The sequence below is a fragment of the Cherax quadricarinatus genome, chromosome 63 (assembly GCF_038502225.1).
Source record: "Cherax quadricarinatus isolate ZL_2023a chromosome 63, ASM3850222v1, whole genome shotgun sequence".
Taxonomy (NCBI): Eukaryota; Metazoa; Arthropoda; class Malacostraca; order Decapoda; family Parastacidae; genus Cherax; species Cherax quadricarinatus.
In genome coordinates, this window is record NC_091354.1 from 17,237,446 (window position 1) to 17,264,401 (window position 26,956).

Consider the following 26,956-nt stretch of genomic DNA (forward strand, 5'->3'; position numbering starts at 1 on the left):
AACTTGTCTTCCAATTTCACATGTAGGGTATTGTGCAGTATGTGGTGCAACTACCAAAGAAGAGCAATGTCTATCTTCCTTTGTGGTTGAGTTTGTCTCCCATGTATCTTTGGTTGGCCATTTTCATGTTACAACCACACAAGGAGGAGCGTTTCCTCTTCCCTGTGTATCCTCTCTTCTGTCTTGCTGGAGCTGTTACTGTTGGTAAGAAGTTATTTTGTGTGCCTTTTTTTAAAATAAATGCTACAAAGGTCTAGTTAATCTGAATTAATACTTGTATATATTGTATATTATACCTTGAAAGGTGAATGGGGATTTTAGTATAGAATGAGGTGGATACTTCAACAGAGTTCTTCCGTATTTGTTTGCTACAGATTGCTGTCAGAAGCTGTTGTCACTACTTTTGACTGTAAAACGACAACATTATTTGAACCACACCAACTGGTTTGCCCTCGCTTTTGTCATTAGCACCTCCATACTTGGTGTTTCACGCATCATTGGGCAATACAGAGGTAACGGGATATTAAGAGCCATTTTTTTTTTTTACCATTCTGTTGTCTCTATGTATAAATTAAAAGTGAACATAGAAAAGAGCAAGGTGGGTCTAAGAAAGATGAGAGGGGAAAAAAGGTGGGTGGTGGGCTGAAGAAAGAAAAATTTATCCATAGAGGTAGAAAAGGAAATGTACCAGAATATAGTGGTGCCAACACTTTTATATGGGTGTAGGGTATGAATTTTAAATGCTGCAGCAAGAAGTAGGCTAGAAGCAGTGGAGATGTCAGGTTTGAAGGCAGTGTGTGGATAGGTTGATGAAGAGGATGTATAAATCTAGAGTGGAAGATAGAAGGGGAGGATCTCATTCCAGGGAAATGGTTGAAGAGGGGGGGTACAAGAGACTTCGAGTTTTTGAGGCTTGAATATCCAGCAGGCTTGTGCAAGCATGTTACAGTATGAGTGCATGGAGATAAGTGGTTTTTAATGTGCCATTGAAGTGTCAGTAGGGTAACTTTCATTAAGGGATTCAGCAAAACTGGTTAGCCAAATTTGAGTCCTGGAGGTATGTAGGGCAGTACTTGCACTCTGAAAGATGGGGTGGGGATGTTGCAGTTGAACGTGGATGTCAGCACACTTCTGGAAGGATGGCAGTTGAGTGAATGTTGGTGGGTGTTTTCCCGTCTTTGGGTCGCCTTGCTTCAGTGGAAGATGGGCATGGAGTTAAAAATTATGCACCTGTATTTCCTTATTCATTCCTCAGGCAGTTTGTATAGTCTTGTTTTTTAGTGTAAGCAGGTAGTGATTGGTTTGTGTGTATGACTGCCAGATCACTGTGAAATTAATAAACAGTTTAAGTGCCCTTTTTAAAAGTCTTTAAATAAAATTTTCTAAACCACTAAAAAAGTTAAATTTTAACACATCTTGCATATTATTATATATGCTAGTAGAGCACTAAATAGCTATGTTAAGCTTCCAGTTTTTTTATGATCCTTTTTTTTTTTTTTTTTTTCAAAAATCCATTTTCTTTTTTGTTTTGCAGCTTATCATGCACCCTTAGAAATCTTCATGGAGTTGAACCGCTTGGCAGTTGAGGAAAGTTTTCCATCAGACCGACCAATTAACATCTGCCTGGGAAAGGAATGGCATAGATTCCCTTCATCCTTTTTTCTTCCTGGCTTAAAGTAAGACAATTTATCTCCTTGCTTCAGTCAATGATCTTCCTTTTTCTTTTATCATTTTCAGTATGTTTTCCTAAATTATATTAACCATTTCAGTATTGGTTGTATCTATAAAACAAAAGAGGGGTTTTGAGTGAAACAAAAGTATAATTGTACAAAACCAAAAATATTCTGACAGGCTCATTCAATAAAAAAAGGTACCAAAATGACATTGTATGGGCGAGTTATATGGGTGGAGGTTGAAGGGAGTGCTGCAGGGTGCAAGCAGTATAGCAGAGGCATATGGCAGAGGTATGGTATTAGATACATATGAACAGAGCACTGAGGCAAGGGAGGTTTTATACATAAACCCTTATATGTTAAAAGTCCCAGCATTTAAGTAGAGGATTTTTTTCTGAAGGTAATGACACCAAAAATACTCAAGCTTATGGAAAACTTGCAGAATTATGCAGGTGCAAAGTTAGCTGTCTGAGTGCAATTTGTATTGGCAATTTCACCTGCTTTGGGTCTTATTTTAAATAAATTTCTTTGCTCAATTTGATCAAATTCTTAGCTAATGCACTAATATGCCTTCTGTTCTCTTAACCCTTTCAGGGTCCAAGGCCCAAATCTGGAGTCACGCACCAGTGTCCAAGAATTAAAAAAAAAAAATTTGTTATTTTTTCTTATGAAATCGTAGAGAATCATTTTGTGAAGGTAATAAAGCAAAAAGTACGAAATTTGGTGGAAAATTGACGAAATTATGCTCTCGCGAATTTTGATGTGTCAGCGATATTTACGAATCGGCGATTTTGCCGACTTTGACTCCCATTTTAGGCCAATTACATTATTCCAGTCAACCAAATTCTTAGCTATTTCACTAGTATTACTTCTATTCTATCGATTGAGCACAAGAAATCGCCAAGTCAACTGTTACAACTACAAAATAAAGTGATCGGAAATTGTTAATTTGGCCAATTTAACACAAAGTTCAAAATATTCCAATTTCAAAATAGGGTCCAGAATGAACAATGTAGGCATTCCTGGCACTAAACTAATATTTCCTCTGTTCATTAGTTATGTTTTGAGGCTTTACAAATAAATTCCATTTTGATTTTTTATTCACATAATGAATTTTTATTCACACCAAAAAATAGAAGATTTACTGTTATGCAATACTGTAATAATTGTATAAATATCATCACCATATTTGTGAATGTATATTAGACCCACCAGCTGACGTGTATTAGACGTGTGAGGTCGTTTGTTTACTCTTGAATATCGGCAAAAATTTAACATTTCTGCTACTTTGAGCTCAGTTTCAAGCCATTTCTAGTGCTAAAACCAATCAAAATCATCTCTATTTCTGTAATATGTCTTCCATTCTATCAAATGAGACCAAGAAATCGCAAATACAACTATAAAAAACATACGAAAAAACACTGCAAAGTTGCTGTTTTAATCAAAAAATCATGATTTCATTTTTTTTCTCTCATTATACACAGTGTGCTGCAGGATCTGTTTTATGTGGTGCACACATACCACATAGATGTATTCTCTCATATCTAGGCCCAAATGTACCACTCACAGTTTATCAGAGTGAGCTGAGCTCATGGCGTAGATCTACGGTTTGGACCCTGAACGTAAAGCCGTAGATCTACAGGACGGACCCTGAAAGGGTTAATTTAGCATAAGAAACTACCCATTCAACTATAAGAACTACCTTATAAAATGCACAAAAGTTGGTAATTTGGTTGATTTTGAACAAAATTTAAAAAAAAAAACTTGAAGCAGGCTAAAATAAACACTGAAGTAGCATTTACTTTGTTTATTAATCACTTCTTCAGGCCTCTCCTATTTTACACTTGCCTCTATTCATCATCGCAAAAAAATCAAAAGATTTTCCCTATTTCTCAGATAATAAAATATAACTAGGAATGATTGGTCGTGGTTTATGGTGTCACAATAATTAAATCAGACCTAGCAAAAACCCACAAGAAACAGACCAGGGGGCTTTGGTAGCCTTACCCATCCTCAGAAAAATTGTCAAAAATAAAATATTTTCACAACTTTAAGCCCGATTTCAGTACTACGTCTTCCATTATATCAAATGATATCAAGAAACAACAAAAAAAACTATAAAAATCATCCTAGGAATCAACCTCAAAGTTGCTATTTTAAACCAAACAAATGGTCAGAGTTTTGCTTTTCCCATTATGCATTGCAAGGGGCAGGATTTTTTTTTATACTGTGCACTCTCACCACACAGACCCATTCTCTCATGTTTAAGCCAGAATTTACTGATCACAGATTATCTGAGGGCACTGTGCTCAAAACAGATTTACATAAGCAACCCTGGTGTCAGTAACATAGATGTACTGATGAGACAATGGACTCGCCTGTATGCTCACAACGAGAGGGAGGGGAAAAGAACCTGCCACGTGCCACATTTTCCCCTATGTGTACTCTGCTGTATAAACTAATTAATACGGCTTGTTCGCTGAAATATGATGCAATTTTGCAACTATGTTAAAGTGAAAGTGTCAACAGATCTTGTGTTAACCAACAGTCTAATGTAATCAAATTTTCAAATTGAGACCAATGCAGCCCCAGTATCAATTAGAATCATGTGTTCAGCCTCAGCCTGAAGTTTTTTCAAAGTTTTCTGCCCAGATTGAGACAAGTTATAAATTTCTCATCTGGAAATTCATATGGTTCTTTGAATCAGAATTCCACTGTTAATTATGTGGTATAGGGAACACATGTTGTTTGCCAATGTTTTATTGTAATATTAATGTTTTTAGGGATGCAGCTTGAGGACAGATTTGAGAGTAATATTTACTTTGTTTAGTAATTGACTTTATTTATTATTTTATTTATTAACACATCGGCCTTCTCCCACCAAGGCAGGGTGATAAATTAGACACATGCAACACTTGGGTATCTTTAATGAGGAAATGTTTTGCCACACAGTGGCTTCATCAGTCCATACAAAGGAGAATGGTGAAGAACAGGAGGAGTTTGAGGTAATCAGTCCCTCAGCCTTGAGTCGATGTAGTCAGTCCATCAATCTTGAAAGAATACAGCATATGTGTGGAGAAGTAGCTTATATACCATAGGCAGGAGAGGTGCGGCAGTCGTAGGTGGTATCACATTTGTCCGATGTGAAAGTAGGTCATGCCCAAGGGTTAGGCAAATGAAGAATTCTCTGTATTAAGATCCTCCTGTTCTTCACCATTCTCCTTTGTGTGGACTGATGAAGCCACTGTGTGGCAAAACCTTTCCTCATTAAAGATACCCAAGTGTTGCACATGTGTCTAATTTATCAACTAGTCGGTTCGGTGAACCATTCATCTACAAGGCAGGGTGGCCCAAAACAGAAGAACTTTCATCATCATTCACTTTATCACTGTCATGCCAGAGGTGTGCTTACACTACACTTACAAAACTGCAATACACAAATAACCTTGCTCACACTCCAACAGCACATCAAGTCCTAAAAACCATTTATCTTCATTCACTCCTATCTAAAACGCTCACGCATGTTGGAAGTCAAAGCCCCTCGCACACAAAACCTCCTTTACCTACTCCCTCCAACATTTCCTAAGCCGACCCCTACCCTGCCTTCCCTCCACTACAGATTTATACACTCTCGAAGTCATTCTACTTTGTTCCAGCCTCTCTACATGTTCAAACCACCTCAACAACCTCTCCTCAGCCCTCTAGATAGTTTTGGTAATCCCACCCCTCCTATTGCCCTTGGACCAAGAATATACAGTACTATAATTTCATTTTAAAGTTTTGGAAGACCACACATCTGTCTTGCTGAGCATGATGATGAAAACTAAGCATAAAATTTTATATTTTCAGTTGGAACCTTCAGTTTGTTCAAAGTGAATTCAGAGGCCAGTTACCAAAACCCTTTTCTCCAGAAGCTAACGGGACTAGCATTATACCAGATAAAATGAATGATGCAAATATTGAGGAAAAATCTAGATATGTAAGTACCAAAACAATAGTATTCAAATATAATTTTTTTTTTTTTTTACATGCTACTCTAACCAAACAAGTGAGGTATGATGAACAGTAAATAAAAAGTGGATTATTGCTAATGTACTTGAATTTAATCTTTATGTATGATGTACCATTATGCTGATTTTAACTAGTACCAACTCTTGTGTAGATTTTTACCAGAATAAGGTAGTAGGTTGGTAGACAGCAACCACCCAGGGAGGTACTACCGTCCTGCCAAGCGAGTGTAAAAGGAAAGCCTGTGATTGTTTTACATAATGGTAGGATTGCTGATGTCTAACATAAGAAAGAAGGAACGCTGCAACAGGTCTACTGACCCATGCGGAGCAGGTCCATGTCCCCCCCCCCAGATTAGCACAATGACCCCCCCGCTTAGCACAATGACCCCCCCACATTTATTTATACACACTCATCTGAGTTTTCTTTGATTTCATCTTAATAGTTCTTGGTTTTATTACTTTTCCTTTTATATCCATGGGGAAGTGGAATAAGAATCTTTCCTCCGTAAGCCATGCGTGTTGTAAAAGTCAACTAAAATGCCGGGAACAATGGGCTAGTAACCCCTTTTCCTGTAAAGATTACTAAAAAGAATAAGAAGAAGAAAATTGTCAAAGTGGGAAGTCTGAATGTGCGTGGATGTTGTGCAGATGATAAGAAAGAGATGATTGTGGATGTTATGAATGAGAAGAACCTGGATGTCCTGGCTTTAAGTGAAACAAAGCTGAAGGGGGTGGGAGAGTTTCAGTGGAGAGGAATAAATGGGATTAGGTCAGGGGTTTCAAATAGAGTTAAAGCTAAAGAAGGAGTAGCAATAATGTTGAAGGATAAGCTATGGCAGGAAAAGAGGGACTATAAATGTATTAATTCAAGGATTATGTGGAGTAAAATAAAGATTGGATGTGAAAAGTGGGTTATAATAAGAGTGTATGCACCTGGAGAAGAGAGAGGTGTAGAGGAGAGAGAGAGATTTTGGGAAATGTTGAGTGAATGCATTTTGAATCAAGTGTGAGAGTAATGGTGGTTGGGGATTTCAATGCTAAAGTGGGTAAAAATGTTATGGAGGGAGTAGTAGGTAAATTTGGGGTGCCAGGGGTAAATGTAAATGGGGAGCCTTTAATTGAGCAATGTGTAGAAAGAGATTTGGTAATAAGTAATACATATTTTATGAAAAAGAGGATAAATAAATATACAAGGTATGATGTAGCACATAATGAAAGTAGTTTATTAGATTATGTATTGGTGGATAAAAGGTTGATGGGTAGGCTCCAGGATGTACATGTTTATAGAGGGGCAACTGATATATCAGATCATTATTTAGTTGTAGCTACAGTTAGAGTAAGAGGTAGATGGGAAAAGAGGAAGGTGGCAACAACAAGTAAGAGGGAGGTGAAAATGTATAAACTAAGGGAGGAGGAAGTTCGGGTGAGATATAAGCGACTATTGGCAGAAAGGTGGGCTAGTGCAAAGATGAGTAGTGGGGGGGGTTGAAGAGGGTTGGAATAGTTTTAAAAATGCAGTATTAGAATGTGGGGCAGAAGTTTGTGGTTATAGGAGGGTGGGGGCAGGAGGAAAGAGGAGTGATTGGTGGAATGATGAAGTAAAGGGTGTGATAAAAGAGAAAAAGGTAGCTTATGAGAGGTTTTTTACAAAGCAGAAGTGTTATAAGAAGAGCAGAGTATATGGAGAGTAAAAGAAAGGTAGAGAGTGGTGAGAGAGTGCAAAAGGAGAGCAGATGATAGAGTGGGAGAGGCACTGTCAAGAAATTTTAATGAAAATAAGAAAAAATTTTGGAGTGAGTTAAACAAGTTAAGAAAGCCTAGGGAAAGTATGGATTTGTCAGTTAAAAACAGAGTAGGGGAGTTAGTAGATGGGGAGATGGAGGTATTAGGTAGATGGCGAGAATATTTTGAGGAACTTTTAAATGTTAAGGAAGAAACAGAGGCAGTAATTTCATGCACTGGTCAGGGAGGTATACCATCTTTTAGGAGTGAAGAAGAGCAGAATGTAAGTGTGGGGGAGGTACGTGAGGCTTTACGTAAAATGAAAGGGGGTAAAGCAGCTGGAACTGATGGCATCATGACAGAAATGTTAAAAGCAGGGGGGGATATAGTGTTGGAGTGGTTGGTACTTTTGTTTAATAAATGTATGAAAGAGGGGAAGGTACCTAGGGATTGGCAGAGAGCATGTATAGTCCCTTTATATAAAGGGAAAGGGGACAAAAGAGACTGTAAAAATTATAGAGGAATAAGTTTACTGAGTATACCAGGAAAAGTGTATGGTAGGGTTATAATTGAAAGAATTAGAGGCAAGACAGAATGTAGGATTGCGGATGAGCAAGGAGGTTTCAGAGTGGGTAGGGGATGTGTAGATCAAGTGTTTACATTGAAGCATATATGTGAACAGTATTTAGATAAAGGTAGGGAAGTTTTATTGCATTTATGGATTTAGAAAAGGCATATGATAGAGTGGATAGAGGAGCAATGTGGCAGATGTTGCAAGTATATGGAATAGGTGGTAAGTTATTAAATGCTGTAAAGAGTTTTTATGAGGATAGTGAGGCTCAGGTTAGGGTGTGTAGAAGAGAGGGAGACTACTTCCCAGTAAAAGTAGGTCTTAGACAGGGATGTGTAATGTCACCATGGTTGTTTAATATATTTATAGATGGGGTTGTAAAGGAAGTAAATGCAAGGGTGTTCGGGAGAGGGGTGGGATTAAATTTTGGGGAATCAAATTCAAAATGGGAATTGACACGGTTACTTTTTGCTGATGATACTGTGCTTATGGGAGATTCTAAAGAAAAATTGCAAAGGTTAGTGGATGAGTTTGAGAATGTGTGTAAAGGTAGAAAGTTGAGAGTGAACATAGAAAAGAGTAAGGTGATGAGGGTGTCAAATGATTTAGATAAAGAAAAATTGGATATCAAATTGGGGAGGAGAAGTATGGAAGAAGTGAATGTTTTCAGATACTTGGGAGTTGATGTGTCGGCGGATGGATTTATGAAGGATGAGGTTAATCATAGAATTGATGAGAGAAAAAAGTGAGTGGTGCGTTGAGGTATACGTGGAGTCAAAAAACGTTATCTATGGAGGCAAAGAAGGGAATGTATGAAAGTATAGTAGTACCAACACTCTTATATGGGTGTGAAGCTTGGGTGGTAAATGCAGCAGCGAGGAGATGGTTGGAGGCAGTGGAGATGTCCTGTTTAAGGGCAATGTGTGGTGTAAATATTATGCAGAAAATTCGGAGTGTGGAAATTAGGAAAAGATGTGGAGTTAATAAAAGTATTAGTCAGAGGGCAGAATTGGGGTTGTTGAGGTGGTTTGGTCATTTAGAGAGAATGGATCAAAGTAGAATGACATGGAAAGCATATAAATCTATAGGGGGAGGGGGGGGGGGTAGGGGTCGTCCTCGAAAGGGTTGGAGAGAGGGGGTAAAGGAGGTTTTGTGGGCAAGGGGCTTGGACTTCCAGCAAGTGTGCGTGAGCGTGTTAGATAGGAGTGAATGGAGACGAATGGTACTTGGGACCTGACGATCTGTTGGAGTGTGAGCAGGGTAATATTTAGTGAAGGGATTCAGGGAAACCGGTTATTTTCATATAGTTGGACTTGAGTCCTGGAAATGGGAAGTACAATGCCTGCACTTTAAAGGAGGGGTTTGGGATATTGGCAGTTTGGAGGGATATGTTGTGTATCTTTATATGTGTATGCTTCTAAACTGTTGTATTCTGAGCACCTCTGCAAAAACAGTGATAATGTACGAGTGTGGTGAAAGTGTTGAATGATGATGAAAGTATTTTCTTTTTGGGGATTTTATTTCTTTTTTGGGTCACCCTGCCTCGGTGGGAGACGGCCGACTTGTTGAAAAAAAAAAAAAAAAAGCATTAAACAGAATTTCTTCTGCAAATCATTAAAAATGAGCTGTGGTAATTATTACTCTAATGAAAACACTGTATCTCAGTTAAGCATTAATAAATTCTCTTTATTGATATTCTTTGGTTTGTCTGGAACATTTTTTTGTTTAATTAAAAAGTACTGTATTATCCTTAACCCTTTGACTGTCGCGGCCGTATATATACGTCTTACGAAGTACCGTGTTTGACGTATATATACTCATAAATTCTAGCGGCTTGAAATCAAGCAGGAGAAAGCTGGTAGGCCCACATGTGAGAGAATGGGTCTGTGTGGTCAGTGTGCACCATATAAAAAAAATCCTGGAGCATGCAGTGCATAATGAGAAAAAAAAAACTCCGACCGTTTTTTTATTTAAAATGCCGACTTTGTGGTCTTTTTTCGTATAGTATTTATGGTTGTATTCTCGTTTTCTTGGTCTCATTTGATAGAATGGAAAACATATTATAGAAATAGTGATTTTGATTGATTTTACTATAAAAGAACCTGGAAATGGAGCTCAAAGGAGGGGAAATGTTTGATTTTTGCCAATGTTCAAAAGTAAACAAATGATGTCATTGTCCAATAAATGTCCAACTAGCCATTCTAATATGCAGTCATGAATGGGTTGATGTTATTTATACAATTATTACAGTATTGGAGTAGTCTGCATATTAGTAAGTCTTCTATTTTTTGTTTGAATAAAAATTCAAAATAGAAAGCAAGAGTAATATCAGAGGGGCCTGGAGACATGACTGATGAACAAAGAATATGTTATTTTAGAGCCAGGAATGTCTGCATTGTTCATTCTGGACCTTATTTTGAAATTATCATATTTTTTAATTTTCGTGAAATTGGCCAAATTGCAAATTTCTGACCACATTATTGGTTAGTTGAAATCAGCAAATGGGCAGTTTCTTGTACTCATTCGATAGAAAAAATGGAGTTCTAAAGAAATAGCTATGAGTTTGGTCGACAGGAACAAAGGAATTAGCTGAAAATAGGGCTCAAAGTGGGCGAAATCGCCGATTTGTAAATATCGCCAAGGTTGCTAACTTCGCGAGAGCATAATTCCATCAGTTTTCCATCAAATTTCGTTTTTTTTTTTTTTGGTGTTATTACAATTGGGAAAAGATTCTCTATCATTTCATAAGAAATTTTTTTTTTTTTTTTTTTAAATTTTGCGACACCAGGAGACATCTCAGGATTGGGGGTTGTGACAGTCAAGGGGTTAATTACAAACACCATCTTTTTCATTAAAGCATAAAAGTACATAGTCATGGGTGTGAACATTTTTTTAAACAGAAATAAAATTTCCTACAAAGCACACTATCCTCCAAAAAATAAGAAATCACAATAAAAATATTAAGCAAACAATGGCTGACTAAAAACATACCTGGATCCATTAATAAGAAGTGTAACTAAAAGGCAGTGCAGGTTATACTCATTCTTAAAAAAAAAAAAAAATGATCACTTCTTGCCAATCTATTTCAGAAATCTAAATTTCTCTACTCCTCAAGTAGCCTTATTGAAACAGAGGGGTACATAAAAACCATTGAAAAAACATGGGATCTAATAAATAAAATTATACTGCACTTGTAAAAGAAAAATAAAGCATGAAGTCAGTTATGGTTTATGACACTTTTGACCCCATCAATGTGATTAAAAACCCTGAATTAATCTTTCACAAATAACCCAAAGTTAGAAGAGAAACCTTAGGATGGTGTTATAGGTCATCTTGAATCATTGTTAAGCCATAACCAAGGTGAGAAAAAGTAGAAAGTGATTTACAAACATACAGTAGGACCCCACTTATACACAGGTTAGGTTCCAGGCTACCGCCGGAGAGCGGAAATCATCACCAGAAAGCAGAACACCATTTTTTCCACTTTTTTTCTCTTCTCTCCAACAAACCAGTCATATCCCACCGAGACAGGGTGACCAAAAAGAAAGACGAAAGTCTATCTTTTTAAGTTTAGTAATTTATACAGAAGGGGTTACTAGTCCCTTGCTCCTGACATTTTAGTCGCCTCTTACGACACGTATGGCTTACGGAGGAAGAATTCTGTTCCACTTTCCCATGGAGATAAGCAGAAATAAACAAGAAAAACTAGTAAGAGAGAAGAAAACCCAGAAAGGTGTGTGTATATATATATATGCTTGTCCATGCATGTGTAGTGTGACCTAAGTGTAAGTAGAAGTATCAAGACGTACCTGGAATCTTGCATGTTTATGAGACAGAAAAAAGACCCCAGCAATCTTACCATCACGCAAAACAGTTAGAGGTTTCCGTTTCACATTCACTTGGCAGGACAGTAGTACCTCCCTGGGTGGTTGCTGTCTACCAGCTTACTACCATTATTATTCTGTACAATGATTATTATTATTATTCTATGCATTTATATATTTTTTTTTTTCAACAAGTTGGCCGTCTCCCACCGAGGCAGGGTGACGCAAAAAAAGAAAGAAAATCCCCAAAAAGAAAATACTTTCATCATCATTCAACACTTTCACCTCACTCACACATAATCACTGTTTTTGCAGAGGTGCTCAGAACACAACAGTTTAGAAGCATATACATATAAAGATACACAACATATCCCTCCAAACTGCTAATATTATTATTATTATTGTTAATTATTATTATTATTATTATTATTATTATTATTATAATATACACTTATACAGACATCGCCGGAAAGCAGAATGCCTTTTTTTCCCACTTATAAATGCATATAAATGCCAGATAACAAGTTTACACTAACATAATAAGTTAGCAATAGAACTAGGCATTAAAAAACAAAAAAAAAAAAATACACACAGTACACTCATTACTTTCCTTAAAATATTTGTAGTCTTAATGTAGGGTGAGAGGTGAGTAGCACTTATTATAAGAGGTCAGGTGTGGTTGGTATGGCCACCACACCCACACATAATATACATTTAATGCTCCCTAGAGCGATAAAATGCATATACACATTACACTAATTACTTACCCTAAAATATCATGTTTATTTTACTGTGGGTGTATTTATCATGCTATTATGTTACGTGCATGTTTATTATAAAATTTTGAAAAAATATCATAGATGGATTAATGAAAAAGTCTATACTAGCGTAATATACAACATTTAATGCACCTCGCAGTGATTATTATTGCGTATTATTATTAACTCGTTAACTGTCCAAACGTAGATCTACGTTGTCACTGCCAGCGCTCCGAATATTTTGATTTTTTTAATTAAAGAGGGCAATTTTCTGTGTTTAATAAGTCCAGAAAAAAATACAGTGGACCCCCGGTTCGTGATGCTATCGGTATCCGATAAATCCAGTAACCGATGCATTATATCGCCAAAAATTTGCCTCAGTTCCCGTTACAAAACCCGATATGCGATACGATTCGTACGAGACGTGTCCACGTGTGGCCTGAACTTCCCCGTGTGTACCAGTGTTTACAAGCCAGCCAGTGTGTGTGCATCTAAGGATACATTCGGTACATTCCATATTATCCATATTATCACTGTTTTTGGTGCTTGTTTCTGCAAAATAAGTCACCATGGGCCCCAAGAAAGCTTCTAGTGCCAACCCTTCGAGACCAAGGGTGCTAATGATTATTGAAATGAAGAAAGAGATAATTGCAAAGTATGAAAGTGGAGTGCGTGTATCGGAGCTGGTCAGGTTGTATAGTAAACCCCAATCAACCATCTCTACTATAGTGAGCAGGAAAACGGCAATCAAGGAAGCTGTTCTTGCAAAAGGTGCAACTGTGATTACGAAACAGCGACCACAAGTATTAGAAAATGTTGAGAGACTGTTATTTGTGTGGATAAATGAAAAACAGATAGCAGGAGATAGCATCTCTCAAGCGATCATTTGTGAAAAGGCTAGGCAGTTGCATGACGATTTGGTAAAGAAATTGCCTGCAACTAGTGGTGATGTGAGTGAATTTAAGGCCAGCAAAGGTTGGTTTGAAAGATTTAAGAATCGTAGTGGCATACATAGTGTGATTAGGCATGGTGAGGCTGCCAGTTCAGACCACAAAGCGGCTGAATTTTTTTTTTTTTTTTTTTTCTCAACAAGTCGGTCGTCTCCCACCGAGGCAGGGTGACCCAAAAAAAAGAAAGAAAATCCCCAAAAAGAAAATACTTTCATCATCATTCAACACTTTCACCACACTCACACATTATCACTGCTTTTGCAGAGGTGCTCAGAATACAACAGTTTAGAAGCATATACGTATAGAGATACACAACATATCCCTCCAAACTGCCAATATCCCAAACCCCTCCTTTAAAGTGCAGGCATTGTACTTCCCATTTCCAGGACTCAAGTCCGACTATATGAAAATAACCGGTTTCCCTGAATGCCTTCACTAAATATTACCCTGCTCACACTCCAACAGATCGTCAGATCCCAAGTATCATTCGTCTCCATTCACTCCTATCTAACACGCTCATGCACGCTTGCTGGAAGTCCAAGCCCCTCACCCACAAAACCTCCTTTACCCCCTCTTTCCAACCCTTTCGAGGACGACCCCTACCCCTCTTTCCTTCCCCTATAGATTTATATGCTTTCCATGTCATTCTACTTTGATCCATTCTCTCTAAATGACCAAACCACCTCAACCCCTCTTCTGCCCTCTGACTAATGCTTTTATTAACTCCACACCTTCTCCTAATTTCCAAACTCCGAATTTTCTGCATAATATTTACACCACACATTGCCCTTAGACAAGACATCTCCACTGCCTCCAACCGTCTCCTCGCTGCTGCATTTACCACCCAAGCTTCACATCCATGTAAGAGTGTTGGTACTACTATACTTTCATACATTCCCTTCTTTGCCTCCATAGATAACGTTTTTTGACTCCACATATACCTCAACGCACCACTCACCTTTTTTCCATCATCAATTCTATGATTAACCTCATCCTTCATAAATCCATCCGCCGACACGTCAACTCCCAAGTATCTGAAAACATTCACTTCTTCCATACTCCTCCTCCCCAATTTGATATCCAATTTTTCTTTATCTAAATCATTTGATACCCTCATCACCTTACTCTTTTCTATGTTCACTTTCAACTTTCTACCTTTACACACATTCTCAAACTCATCCACTAACCTTTGCAATTTTTCTTTAGAATCTCCCATAAGCACAGTATCATCAGCAAAAAGTAACTGTGTCAATTCCCATTTTGAATTTGATTCCCCATAATTTAATCCCACCCCTCTCCCGAACACCCTAGCATTTACTTCTTTTACAACCCCATCTATAAATATATTAAACAACCATGGTGACATTACACATCCCTGTCTAAGACCTACTTTTACCGGGAAGTATTCTCCCTCTCTTCTACACACCCTAACCTGAGCCTCACTATCCTCATAAAAGCTCTTTACAGCATTTAGTAACTTACCACCTATTCCATATACTTGCAACATCTGCCACATTGCTCCTCTATCCACTCTATCATATGCCTTTTCTAAATCCATAAATGCAATAAAAACTTCCCTACCTTTATCTAAATACTGTTGACATATATGCTTCAATGTAAACACTTGATCTACACATCCCCTACCCACTCTGAAGCCTCCTTGCTCGTCCGCAATTCTACATTCTGTCTTACCTCTAATTCTTTCAATTATAACCCTACCGTATACTTTTCCTGGTATACTCAGTAAACTTATTCCTCTATAATTTTTACAATCTCTTTTGTCCCCTTTCCCTTTATATAAAGGGACTATACATGCTCTCCGCCAATCCCTAGGTACCTTCCCCTCTTTCATACATTTATTAAACAAAAGTACCAACCACTCCAACACTATATCCCCCCCTGCTTTTAACATTTCTGTCATGATCCCATCAGTTCCAGCTGCTTTACCCCCTTTCATTCTACGTAATGCCTCACGTACCTCCACCACACTTACATTCTGCTCTTCTTCACTCCTAAAAGATGGTATACCTCCCTGGCCAGTGCATGAAATTACCGCCTCCCTTTCTTCCTTAACATTTAAAAGTTCCTCAAAATATTCTCGCCATCTACCTAATACCTCCCTCTCCCCATCTACTAACTCCCCTACTCTGTTTTTAACTGACAAATCCATACTTTCCCTAGGCTTTCTTAACTTGTTTAACTCACTCCAAAATTTTCATTAAAATTTCTTGACAGTGCCTCTCCCACTCTTTCATCTGCTCTCCTTTTGCACTCTCTCACCACTCTCTTCACCTTTCTTTTACTCTCCATATACTCTGCTCTTCTTATAACACTTCTGCTTTGTAAAAACCTCTCGTAAGCTACCTTTTTCTCTTTTATCACACCCTTTACTTCATCATTCCACCAATCACTCCTCTTTCCTCCTGCCCCCACCCTCCTATAACCACAAACTTCTGCCCCACATTCTAATACTGCATTTTAAAAACTATTCCAACCCTCTTCAACCCCCCCACTACTCATCTTTGCACTAGCCCACCTTTCTGCCAACAGTCGCTTATATCTCGCCCGAACTTCCTCCTCCCTTAGTTTATACACTTTCACCTCCCTCTTACTTGTTGTTGCCACCTTCCTCTTTTCCCATCTACCTCTTACTCTAACTGTAGCTACAACTAAATAATGATCCGATATATCAGTTGCCCCTCTATAAACATGTACATCCTGGAGCCTACCCATCAACCTTTTATCCACCAATACATAATCTAACAAACTACTTTCATTACGTGCTACATCATACCTTGTATATTTATTTATCCTCTTTTTCATAAAATATGTATTACTTATTACCAAATTTCTTTCTACACATAGCTCAATTAAAGGCTCCCCATTTACATTTACCCCTGGCACCCCAAATTTACCTACTACTCCCTCCATAACATTTTTACCCACTTTAGCATTGAAATCCCCAACCACCATTACTCTCACACTTGATTCAAAACTCCCCACGCATTCACTCAACATTTCCCAGAATCTCTCTCTCTCCTCTACACTTCTCTCTTCTCCAGGTGCATACACGCTTACTATAACCCACTTTTCACATCCAATCTTTATTTTACTCCACATAATCCTTGAATTTATACATTTGTAGTCCCTCTTTTCCTGCCATAGCTTATCCTTCAACATTATTGCTACTCCTTCTTTAGCTCTAACTCTATTTGAAACCCCTGACCTAATCCCATTTATTCCTCTCCATTGAAACTCTCCCACCCCCTTCAGCTTTGTTTCACTTAAAGCCAGGACATCCAGGTTCTTCTCATTCATAACATCCACAATCATCTCTTTCTTATCATTTGCACAACATCCACGCACATTCAGACTTCCCACTTTGACAATTTTCTTCTTCCTCCATAAATATGTGCATGAATTCAAGGAGTACATAGAGGCTGAAGGATTGAAACCTGAACAAGTGTTTAATTGTGACAAAACAGGCCTGTTTTGGAAGAAATTGCCAAACAGGACCTACATTACTCAGGAGGAAAAGCTACCTTAAGTCCTAATGGAGGGGGATTCTCCTTCTAAACAATAGGTTCAACACACTCCCCTCCTCCCATCCCATCAAACATCACCGGATCTTCATTAACCCTTTGACTGTTTCCGACGTATAAATACGTCTTACGAGCCAATGTTTCTGACGTATTTATACGCATAAATTCTAGCAGCTTCAAATCAAGCAGGAGAAAGCTGCTAGGCCCACATGTGAGAGAATGGGTCTCCATGGTCAGTGTGCACCATATAAAAAAAATCGGGGAGCCAGTGGTGCATTGTGGGAATGCCATTTCAGTTGTCATTTTTCAGCATGTCTAGTGGTAAGAAATATGTGATTCCCCAGCAAATCTGGGACTCTTCTCTTCCCAAGTGATGCTCTAACACAGATGGAAGTGTCAGTGAAGATCAATTTCATGATTTGGAGGAGTTTGAGACCAAAAGCAATGGAGGAGGAGGAGGGGAGGAAGAGGAGGAGGAGGGAAGGAAGAGGAGGAGGAGGAGAAGAGGAGGAGGAGGAGGAAAAGAGGAGGAGGAGGAGGAAGAAGATGTAATAATATTGTTCCCTTGAAGCAAGAAAAAAAAAAGTCCACCCCATGACAGTGACAAGATAAGGGGAGATAACATCTGATAAGAGCTGACTTTGATGAGCATAAAGGAGGGTAATATTACATGACCATCGCCTCCCTTTGTTTTTGCTGGTACACAAACATTTCTGTCTGTCTATTTGTCTGTCTGTCAAGCTCCCTGTCTGTCCATCTAGCTCTCTGTCTCAGAGAGAGCCACAAGACTGTGTCATCACGTTTACTCACATCTTCAAGCAGAGTATAGCACTTTGTCTGGATTTCTTGGGTTATCCTAGGTAATTTACACTATGTATACTTGTATTTATGTGTACCTGTGAGACAGAGATAGGCAGACAGAAAGAGAGACAGATTGAAAGATATAGAATGAGGGAGAAAGATAATTAGATAGAATGGAGGAGGGGAAGCAGCATCCGACCCCATTGTTTTGACAGGGGTAGGGGTAGTGACTAATGAGACAATATGTCACTTTGACAGCTGCCGACTTCTGACTCAAAACAATTATAAGCCGCACACTCGCACACAAGACAAGGAGGAGGAGAAGGAGGAGAAGGAGGAGGAGGAGGAGGAGGAGGAGGAGAAGGAGGAGAAGGAGGAGAAGGAGGAGAAGGAGGAGAAGGAGGAGAAGGAGGAGAAGGAGGAGAAGGAGGAGGAGGAGAAGAAGGAGAAGGAGGAGGAGGAGAAGGAGAAGAAGGAGAAGAAGGAGAAGAAGGAGAAGGAGAAGAAGGAGAAGAAGGAGAAGAAGGAGAAGAAGGAGAAGAAGGAGAAGAAGGAGAAGAAGGAGAAGAAGGAGAAGAAGGAGAAGAAGGAGAAGAAGGAGAAGGAGGAGAAGGAGGAGAAGGAGGAGAAGGAGGAGAAGGAGGAGGAGAAGAAGGAGGAGGAGAAGGAGGAGAAGAAGGAGGAGAAGAAGGAGGAGGAGAAGGAGGAGAAGAAGGAGGAGGAGAAGGAGGAGAAGAAGAAGGAGGAGAAGAAGGAGGAGAAGAAGGAGGAGAAGAAGGAGGAGAAGAAGGAGGAGAAGGAGGAGAAGAAGGAGGAGAAGAAGGAGGAGAAGAAGGAGGAGAAGAAGGAGGAGAAGAAGGAGGAGAAGAAGGAGGAGAAGAAGGAGGAGAAAAAGGAGGAGAAGAAGGAGGAGAAGAAGGAGGAGAAGAAGGAGGAGAAGAAGGAGGAGAAGAAGGAGGAGAAGAAGGAGGAGAAGAAGGAGGAGAAGGAGGAGGAGAAGGAGAAGGAGGAGAAGAAGAAGAAGAAGAAGAAGAAGAAGAAGAAGAAGAAGAAGAAGAAGAAGATGAAGAAGATGAAGAAGATGAAGAAGATGAAGAAGATGAAGAAGATGAAGAAGATGAAGATGAAGAAGATGAAGATGAAGAAGATGAAGATGAAGAAGATGAAGATGAAGAAGATGAAGATGAAGATGAAGAAGATGAAGATGAAGAAGATGAAGATGAAGAAGATGAAGATGAAGAAGATGAAGATGAAGAAGATGAAGATGAAGAAGATGAAGATGAAGAAGATGAAGATGAAGAAGATGAAGATGAAGAAGATGAAGATGAAGAAGATGAAGATGAAGAAGATGAAGATGAAGAAGATGAAGAAGAAGATGAAGAAGAAGATGAAGAAGAAGATGAAGAAGAAGATGAAGAAGATGAAGATGATGAAGAAGAAGATGAAGATGAATTGTTTGTTTGTTTGTTTGTTTGTTTTTGTAAACAAGTTTTGTAAACAATATATTGATAATTATGTTTGTGTGCTTATTGTGTTGTATACAACGAGTGTATATATATACATTGCACCTTACTTTGGTCTCATAGGCCACATAAGTTATGTGAAAAAATAAAATAGTGAAAAAAACAACAAACCTTCAAATACAAGTAAACTAAAGTTTACCGGGTGAGCGGCAGTCGCCGCTGTTGCCATACGCGGCTCATTTTCTGCAAACTTCACGGCTCTATATCTCGGTAAGTACCGATGGCAAAAATTTTTTTTTTGGACTAAAACACTCAGAAAAATAATCTTAACATTTTCATAAGAAAAAATAATTTTTTTTTTTTTGAATATTTGGCGACATAGAATGACAGTTTCAGAGAGGGGCCTGAAACAGTCAAAGGGTTAAAGGTAAGTGTCAATTATTATATTGTTATTATTCTATTGGTATTGTTATTGTAATTATTCTATTGCATTAAACGTAATATTTCATGTGGTAAAAGTTTTTTGTTCATACTTTTGGGTGTCTTGTACAGATTAATTTGATTTCCATTATTTCTTATGGGGAAAATTGATTCGCTTTCCGATAATTTTGGTTTACAATGAGCTCTCAGGAATGGATTAATATCGCGAACCGGGGGTCCACTGTAGTCATTACTTACCGAGATATAAGACTGTGAAGTTGGTGCTGCATGCTCACCTGACGGCAACATGGAGTCCTGCCACTTGTAGAAATGTTGTTGATATACCCTTTTACTTATGGGAAAAATAGGGTTACATTCCTGAAGTACAAATGCTGGGATGGTGGGGTGGTGTCAGGGGGTGGCAGGGGATGGTGGGAGGTCTCTTCCACTGATCCGCAACAAGGCAGCTGCTTGAGAAAAAAGGAATTTTTTTTTTCCTTCCCGCAGACTGAACTGTGTTAAATTAATTTTACGACGTGTTACATAAAATTGTGCCATAATTCTTCAATCGTGCTATACCCAAATTGTGCCAAATAAACTCTTGCTAAATGACGGTCTACTGTATATGAAACCCCTTGAAGCACAGTGTAAGACGAGTATCACTCTACTGCTGACAGTGCAGCAGTGGAGTGACATTTGATGATCATGCACTACCTTGGTTTTATTTGTTTTCACTGTCACATAAACATGTCTCTGTTTGTCTCTGCTTATCTCTTTCTATCTGTCTTCCTGTCTCTCTTTCTGTGTCTGAGAGAGAGCCGCTCATGAACTAACAGGTATTACACACAATGAAGAGTTGTCACATCTGATTCCTGAACAAGTGAAAATGCAACTTACTTGCCAGTCATGCTTATTACACCTTATATCTACAAGCACAGTATAGCACTGTTTGGATTTTTTTGGTTATCGTAGGTAATTTACACTATGTATAATTGTATTTGTGTACCTGTGAGACAGACAGATAGAGATAGACACAGACAGACGGACGGAGATAGAGGCAGCCAATCAGCCAGCCAGCCAGCTGAACACGTATTACACATGTTCCAGAATTGTTTCTCTTTACTTAAGGCATAGGTTATAGGACATTCTGGCAGGATGACACTGCCAGTGGTATCAAAATTGAAAAGATGTTGCACAAATGTTGCATGTGTTATTATCGAGGTTTTTTTTATATTTCCTCGACCACTTGTGGCCACATCCATCTCAAAGCCACTAAACTCAGGTTCAACATCACTTTCCTCTTAAAAGGGGAGTGTTAATATGACATAATATCAATGAATCTCTGGTGTTTGCCACAATGTTTGCTCTAGCTGATGCTCAATTGAACTGGTTCTCCCACAAGGTAATAAGTGGTCCCAGATTTTCTTCAATACTACACACACCTAATGTTAAGACCCATTCTGTACTGATCAGGCATCTCAGGCTAATTGTGCCAAATTTGGAGGCAGGAACAATAAAATGTTAATCTACGTTTGAAGCTCTAGTGGTAAGAATGTAGATCTGCATTTGAACAGTTAAGGGGTTAATATGGCATTTTTGCGACTAATAAGACACTCTTAGTGATTGTAATGTATACCTGCATGCCTGCACAGTATGTAAGTTTACTTAGGTACAGGTACACATAAGTATAATTATCAGAGTACGTATATATAAAATATGAAATAACTCTAAAACACTTGAAATTTTGGGAAGCTTCCAGACATAATGGAGTACTGTGCCCATGGAGAATGTAAACAAACTGGGTGGTGTGCAGTGACCGTATTAGAGTTTTGGTCATAATTTGAAATGTCCGTATTAGCAGAACGCCGTAAAGCGGGGCCCTGCTGTATTGTACTTTCAATTTCTTCTGCCACAGTTTTTTGTTCTACAGGTATTGCTGAGCACCTGCCATTTTCTGATAGACTTGGACAGAGAGGAGGAAACAGCACGGGAGCCTCGTTACTCAAAACACGCCTCCGAGTGGACCATATTACACACAGTACCTTTCATGGATGCTGCCAGGTAAATAACCTTGATATTAGTCACTGATATTGCCTGCTTAATTGTTATACAGCAAGGGGAAAAAAAATAATTTCATGAAAATAGCTCAGCAATGATGCATATTTTCTATTAAACAAACAATACTAAAAATAGTCTTTTCTTTTAGAATACCAATTTAAAAAAAAATTGTCTTCATTCTGTAATAGTCAGTGTTTTCTTTCAGGTCCCACAGATTACTCCGGGCTTTCTATGTTCCATTCCTGACTGAACAACACTGCACTTACATTAATTACACACTTATGCAATCCACAAAATGGAAACCAAAGAGTAGATATTCTGGGCATTTATAGTAATGATATGGTTTAGAATGTATTTATTATTATGATTAAATGAGAAAATGTTGTAAATAAATTAAACTAAGGAAACTAGCTTAGTTTATCATGCTTTAATGAGTGCAGCTGAATCTGTTGGTTAATTGTAAATTAACCTACAAAATTGTGAAAAAAGTTGCCAACTTTTCCTTAATTCATTGCTTTCCATCTATGCATTTTTTTAAATAATCTACAAAATATTTCTAGATAAAAATGTTATATAAAATGTCTTTATTTTTCTATTAGTTCATGCTAGATTTTTTCCTCACCTTATAAATATTAGATGTTTCATTCACAAACTTTGGAGGGATGGGGAAGATGATTGTATACTACATTTAAAGTTGTACATAACCCAGTAATTATATATCTATCAAGTCTCTTGATCAAAGTGTACAAATGCAGTGCTTTTACTGGCAAATGTACTAGGTTTATAAAAGGTACTCACAATCTTATTTTGTAATTTTAAAACAACAAGTTTTCAGTTTAGCACTGAATGCCCTATGCCATTTTCATGTTTTTGGCTAAGGTTACCAACTACTACTTGGTGGAATTTGGGTATTAGATTACATTTTACATTACTGAATTATACACTGTATGTACTGCACAGAATTAGTATGTCTTGTGCAAATTGTTATTTTGAGAGATCTTAGCAAAAATAGTTTGGTAAATTAATTTTGGTTTCACAGCATGTCTTGGTAATCAATGCCCCACATCAGTGAGTTTTGTTTGGTTTGGTAACTTTTTTTTTTTTTTTATCATTTGCACAACAAAGTATAATTTCAACTGCAGAACCAACTTAATATTTGCAGTTCAAATTATAATTACTGGCTGGAATAGGTCGAGCAGCAGTCATAAACAATTATTACGTTTTACATGACTAATAATGATGATAACAATAACAACAATAACAGAATTTGAATTATATACATACTAAGTTATGTATTTTTACAAAATACAAACATGAACTCTACCAGATTTAGAAAAAATGGTTAATCATAGGAATGCATTCATCCCCATCACTAGATGTTTTTAAACACCATGGCCTAATATATTTAAATATTATGTAGAACTATAAATAAACAAAAAATGTTAGTAAATAATGTCAGTGTTCATAGATCAGTTTCACACTTTAATGAAGAGGCTTGGCAATAGAAATCACATACAGTGGTACCTCAGGATACAAACAGCTCAAAACACGAACAGTTATGTAAGTGCTTTTGTGAGTGTATTTTTGGGGGTCTGAAACAGATTAACTTGCATTATTTCTTATGGGAACAAATTCGTTCGGTATCAGCACTCAAACAGCCTTCTGGAACGAAATAAGTTTGTATCCCGAGGTACCACTGTACTTTTACAAGATTATATACTTGTACTTAAAAAGAAAAATTATATAACTTTTGTTTTTTGTTCCCTAGATTTTCCATACAGTATTTGAAAATGGTTCCAGCTGATAATTTTTTTTTTTTAATTGTCCTGGCTAAATACTCTTGTTGTAATTATCTGCCATTTCTGAAAAATCTTCAGGCAGTAAATTATCATCATGGGAAAGCACTGAACATGTAGGGTCATATAGCACCTGGAGTGTGAGAGGCAATCAGGTTTGATCTGAGAAAGGAAGGGGTACCTCCAGTTTGATCCAGAGGCCTTCAGCAACATCAAGGCACCCTCTTCCCTGTCAAATGTAAAAACCTTTTCCAAAAATCCCACCTTTTGCTGTAGACTAACTTATTGCACAAACTATGTTGTTAATTTATCACCTTCACTAACCCTTACAACCTTGACCACCTCTACTCTGTCTATTCCATATAGGTTTGACACTTGTTTTTAATATGCAGTAATAATAATTTACCCACATGAACTCACAAAATATTGTTGCCATGCAACAGCTTTTTGTGTGAAATTAATAATGCTTGTTCATGCAGCAATCAGTCTAACTCACTGATTTCTTATGAGCAGATTTTAGCATGCGGAAAAACAAAACTCAAAAGGTTGTGACACAATACAATTCTGTGTAGGTAAGAAAAATTGAATCTGGAACCGAAATGCAATTACAAAACATGACATTGAAAATGACCAACTGAAAAATATAAACTTCATGCAACCATCCTGGGTTCTTTTTTACCATTTTTTGCTTTATATGTAACAGTGACAGCAGCACAAGATAAAAACTTAATTTACATTTAGTTAGTGGCAGATTTAAGTGTTGTCTTATTTTCTTTAGTCACATGTCTTCTTGACTTGTGTGATGAAAAGAGTAGAGCTGGGCTCTTAATAATAATGTTTGACTTGAAGATGCAACATGTAATATGCATGCAGTAAATGCACAATACCACAAGAACTCTTGATCCAAGGAATTAGAGTTAGTAGGTTCTAAGTTTACCAGTTTAGTAGCACAGCATACATAACTTTCAGCTGCAGATATAAGGGCAGGATGTAGTGCATATTAATATCAGCCACACAAGCTTAACCCTTTAACTGTCAAACTGTAGATTTATGCATTACTGCTAGCCCTCCAGACATGGCTCATTGCACTATTTCTCCTGCATTCAAATTTAGCACCAGAGGCCTGATAGGCCTAGGCAGTATAGAAAAGTATTAAAGTCAGGGACCACTTAATACCTAGTGGGAGCACCAGTTCAATCAGCCACCAGCTAGAGGAAACAGCATGACAAACCCTTGGTAATCACTAATGTCATGTTGTATTAATGCTTTCGTTTTAGGAGTAAATTGATGTTGACCCCAAGTTTATTAGCTTTGAGATGTATGTGGCCACATCAATGCACAAGTGTTTGGAATAAAGTGAATAGAATTCTTGGCTTCATATTAAGAAGTATAAATAACAGGAGTCCTCAGGTTATTCTTCAGCTCTGTATATCGTTAGTTAGGTCTTATTTAGATTGTGTTGCACAGTTCTGCTCACCATATTTTAGAATGGACATAATTGTTCTGGAAAATATACAGAAAAGAATGACAAATTTTATCCCACGTATCAGAAATCTTTTCTACGAGGATAGACCAGGAGCACTGAATCTGCATTCTCTAGAATGGCACAGAATTAGGGAGAATATAATTAATGTGTATAAATGGAAAACAAGAATAAATAAAGGGAATGTAAATAACATGCTAAAAATACCTAACCAAGACAGGACTTGCAACGATGGGTTAGAGTTCGAAAAAAATTAGATTTAGGAAGAATATAATATATTTTTTGGGTCACCCTGCCTCGGTGGGAGACGGCCGACTTGTTGAAAAAAAAAAAAAAACACTGGTTTGATAATAGTTGTGGATGAGTGGAACAAACTCCCAAACAGCTTCACTGAAGTGAAAACCTTGTGTAATTTTAAAAATAAGTTAGTGGGTGTGAGTTAAGACTTGCCTATGATGGGCCAGAAGGCCTGCAGTACTACTATTTTTTTATGCTCTTATACTGTACCACTATGAAATATACTGCTTACATTATAGTGATAAATAAATGACCCACTTAGCATAAATTTATTAAAGCTAAGACAGTGCTGTATGACCCTTATGATTTTTGTGCTTAGTTATGATTATAATTATAATAATAAACCTAAGGTAATGAAACCTAACACAACCAATTTTAACCTACTAGGATGTATAATAAATATATATTTTAATTTACAGAGAGAGAGAGAGAGAGAGACATAATAAAACAAAAGTTAATTACAGTATATTTACATTACAAATATACTCAATTACTGTATCACATATTTTTTATACAATATTTATAAAAAAAAAGGTGTACAGTTTGTCAGTTATAATGTATCAATAAATATTTTTATGCATTTACACACCTCTTCAAGGGGGCTTCTTGGCACATTGAAGAGGCTCTTGATCTGAAGAATTAGACCTTTCAGTCTCCTTCCTCAGACCGAACCTAATTACCCCCAATCCCCCCCTTCCCCACCCCATCCTCCCAAGCCCCCCTTTCCCTTTCCTCCTCTTCCCATCCCTCCCCTATCCCCTTGTTGTTTTCAGCCTTTGGGATTCTTCCCACAGGCTGGGGAAGGGTACCGTGATCCATCCCATTCTGTTGAGGTCCGTGGTGGTGGAGTAGTTTGCCATGGAATCTAGATCACTTGGGGATGTCACACTTCCTCTCCGGTTTCCCAGGGGTTGGCTTTGGGTGTCTTTCAGGTGACGGGTGTACCTCTGGAAGCTGCCTTTTGGATTACGGAGGGTGGTGGCCAAAGGAGGAATGCTTTGTGGCAGGTATCCGGCCGCCCTCTCTTTTGTCCACCGAGGTGGCTCGGTAGATGTGAGGTTGCTATCCCAGATTGCTGGTTTACTGACATGAAGGGTAGGGTATGGCACAGGTTTCATGCTGCATCTGCACTACTTGCGATGCTGGGGTCCTCTTGGACACGGAGGGGGATTTACTGCCCTTTCATTCCTTCTAGGAGCTATCCCTCCACATTCCACCCCCCTTTTTTTTTCTAAAAAAAACAATAAGGTAGGGTTGGAACAAGGTGTGGTAGCCTTGTTCCGACCCTACCTCATTATTTAACCACTCTTTGGATATTTCTGATGCCCCTGTACCTCCTGCTGGTGCCATTTCATCACCCGCTCCAGGTACTGGGGTTCTGCCTAACTCTTTTTGATACATCTGACCTCTGCTCTTCGTTGACCATGCTTCCGGCTTCTTCCTCTACGGTGCAGCAATTTTTGAATCGCCTGCCCATCCCACGTCAGGCCAACTCTGGTCCCACACCTAAATGCCCAAGACCGTTACATGATGATACTCCTTCGCTTCCTTCTCATTCTGCCCAGAAAAGACCAGCACGACACTCACT

At 38.1% G+C, this 26,956-nt stretch overlaps 2 protein-coding genes across 3 annotated transcripts in view; one reads left to right on the forward strand and one right to left on the reverse strand.

Annotated features, from left to right (window-relative positions):
* The window catches only part of Alg9 (alpha-1,2-mannosyltransferase Alg9), a 106,364-nt gene that overhangs the window by 58,805 nt on the left and 20,603 nt on the right, over window positions 1-26,956 (forward strand). Inside the window, exons 8-13 of one of the 2 annotated variants that reach the window (XM_070098667.1) lie at window positions 27-204; window positions 375-512; window positions 1,535-1,676; window positions 5,523-5,652; window positions 21,665-21,795; window positions 21,998-23,540. In XM_070098667.1, coding sequence (XP_069954768.1) covers window positions 27-204; window positions 375-512; window positions 1,535-1,676; window positions 5,523-5,652; window positions 21,665-21,795; window positions 21,998-22,124 — 846 coding nt within the window. In that variant the 3' untranslated portion in view covers window positions 22,125-23,540. Of the gene's footprint in view, window positions 1-26; window positions 205-374; window positions 513-1,534; window positions 1,677-5,522; window positions 5,653-21,664; window positions 21,796-21,997; window positions 23,541-26,956 lie in introns of those variants that run through there. The other variant, XM_070098668.1, reaches the window with a different exon arrangement.
* The window catches only part of LOC128698166 (tetraspanin-33), a gene marked incomplete at its 5' end in the record, with an annotated part of 146,776 nt that continues 142,020 nt past the window's right edge, over window positions 22,201-26,956 (reverse strand). The window contains 1 exon segment of the mRNA XM_070098670.1: window positions 22,201-25,184.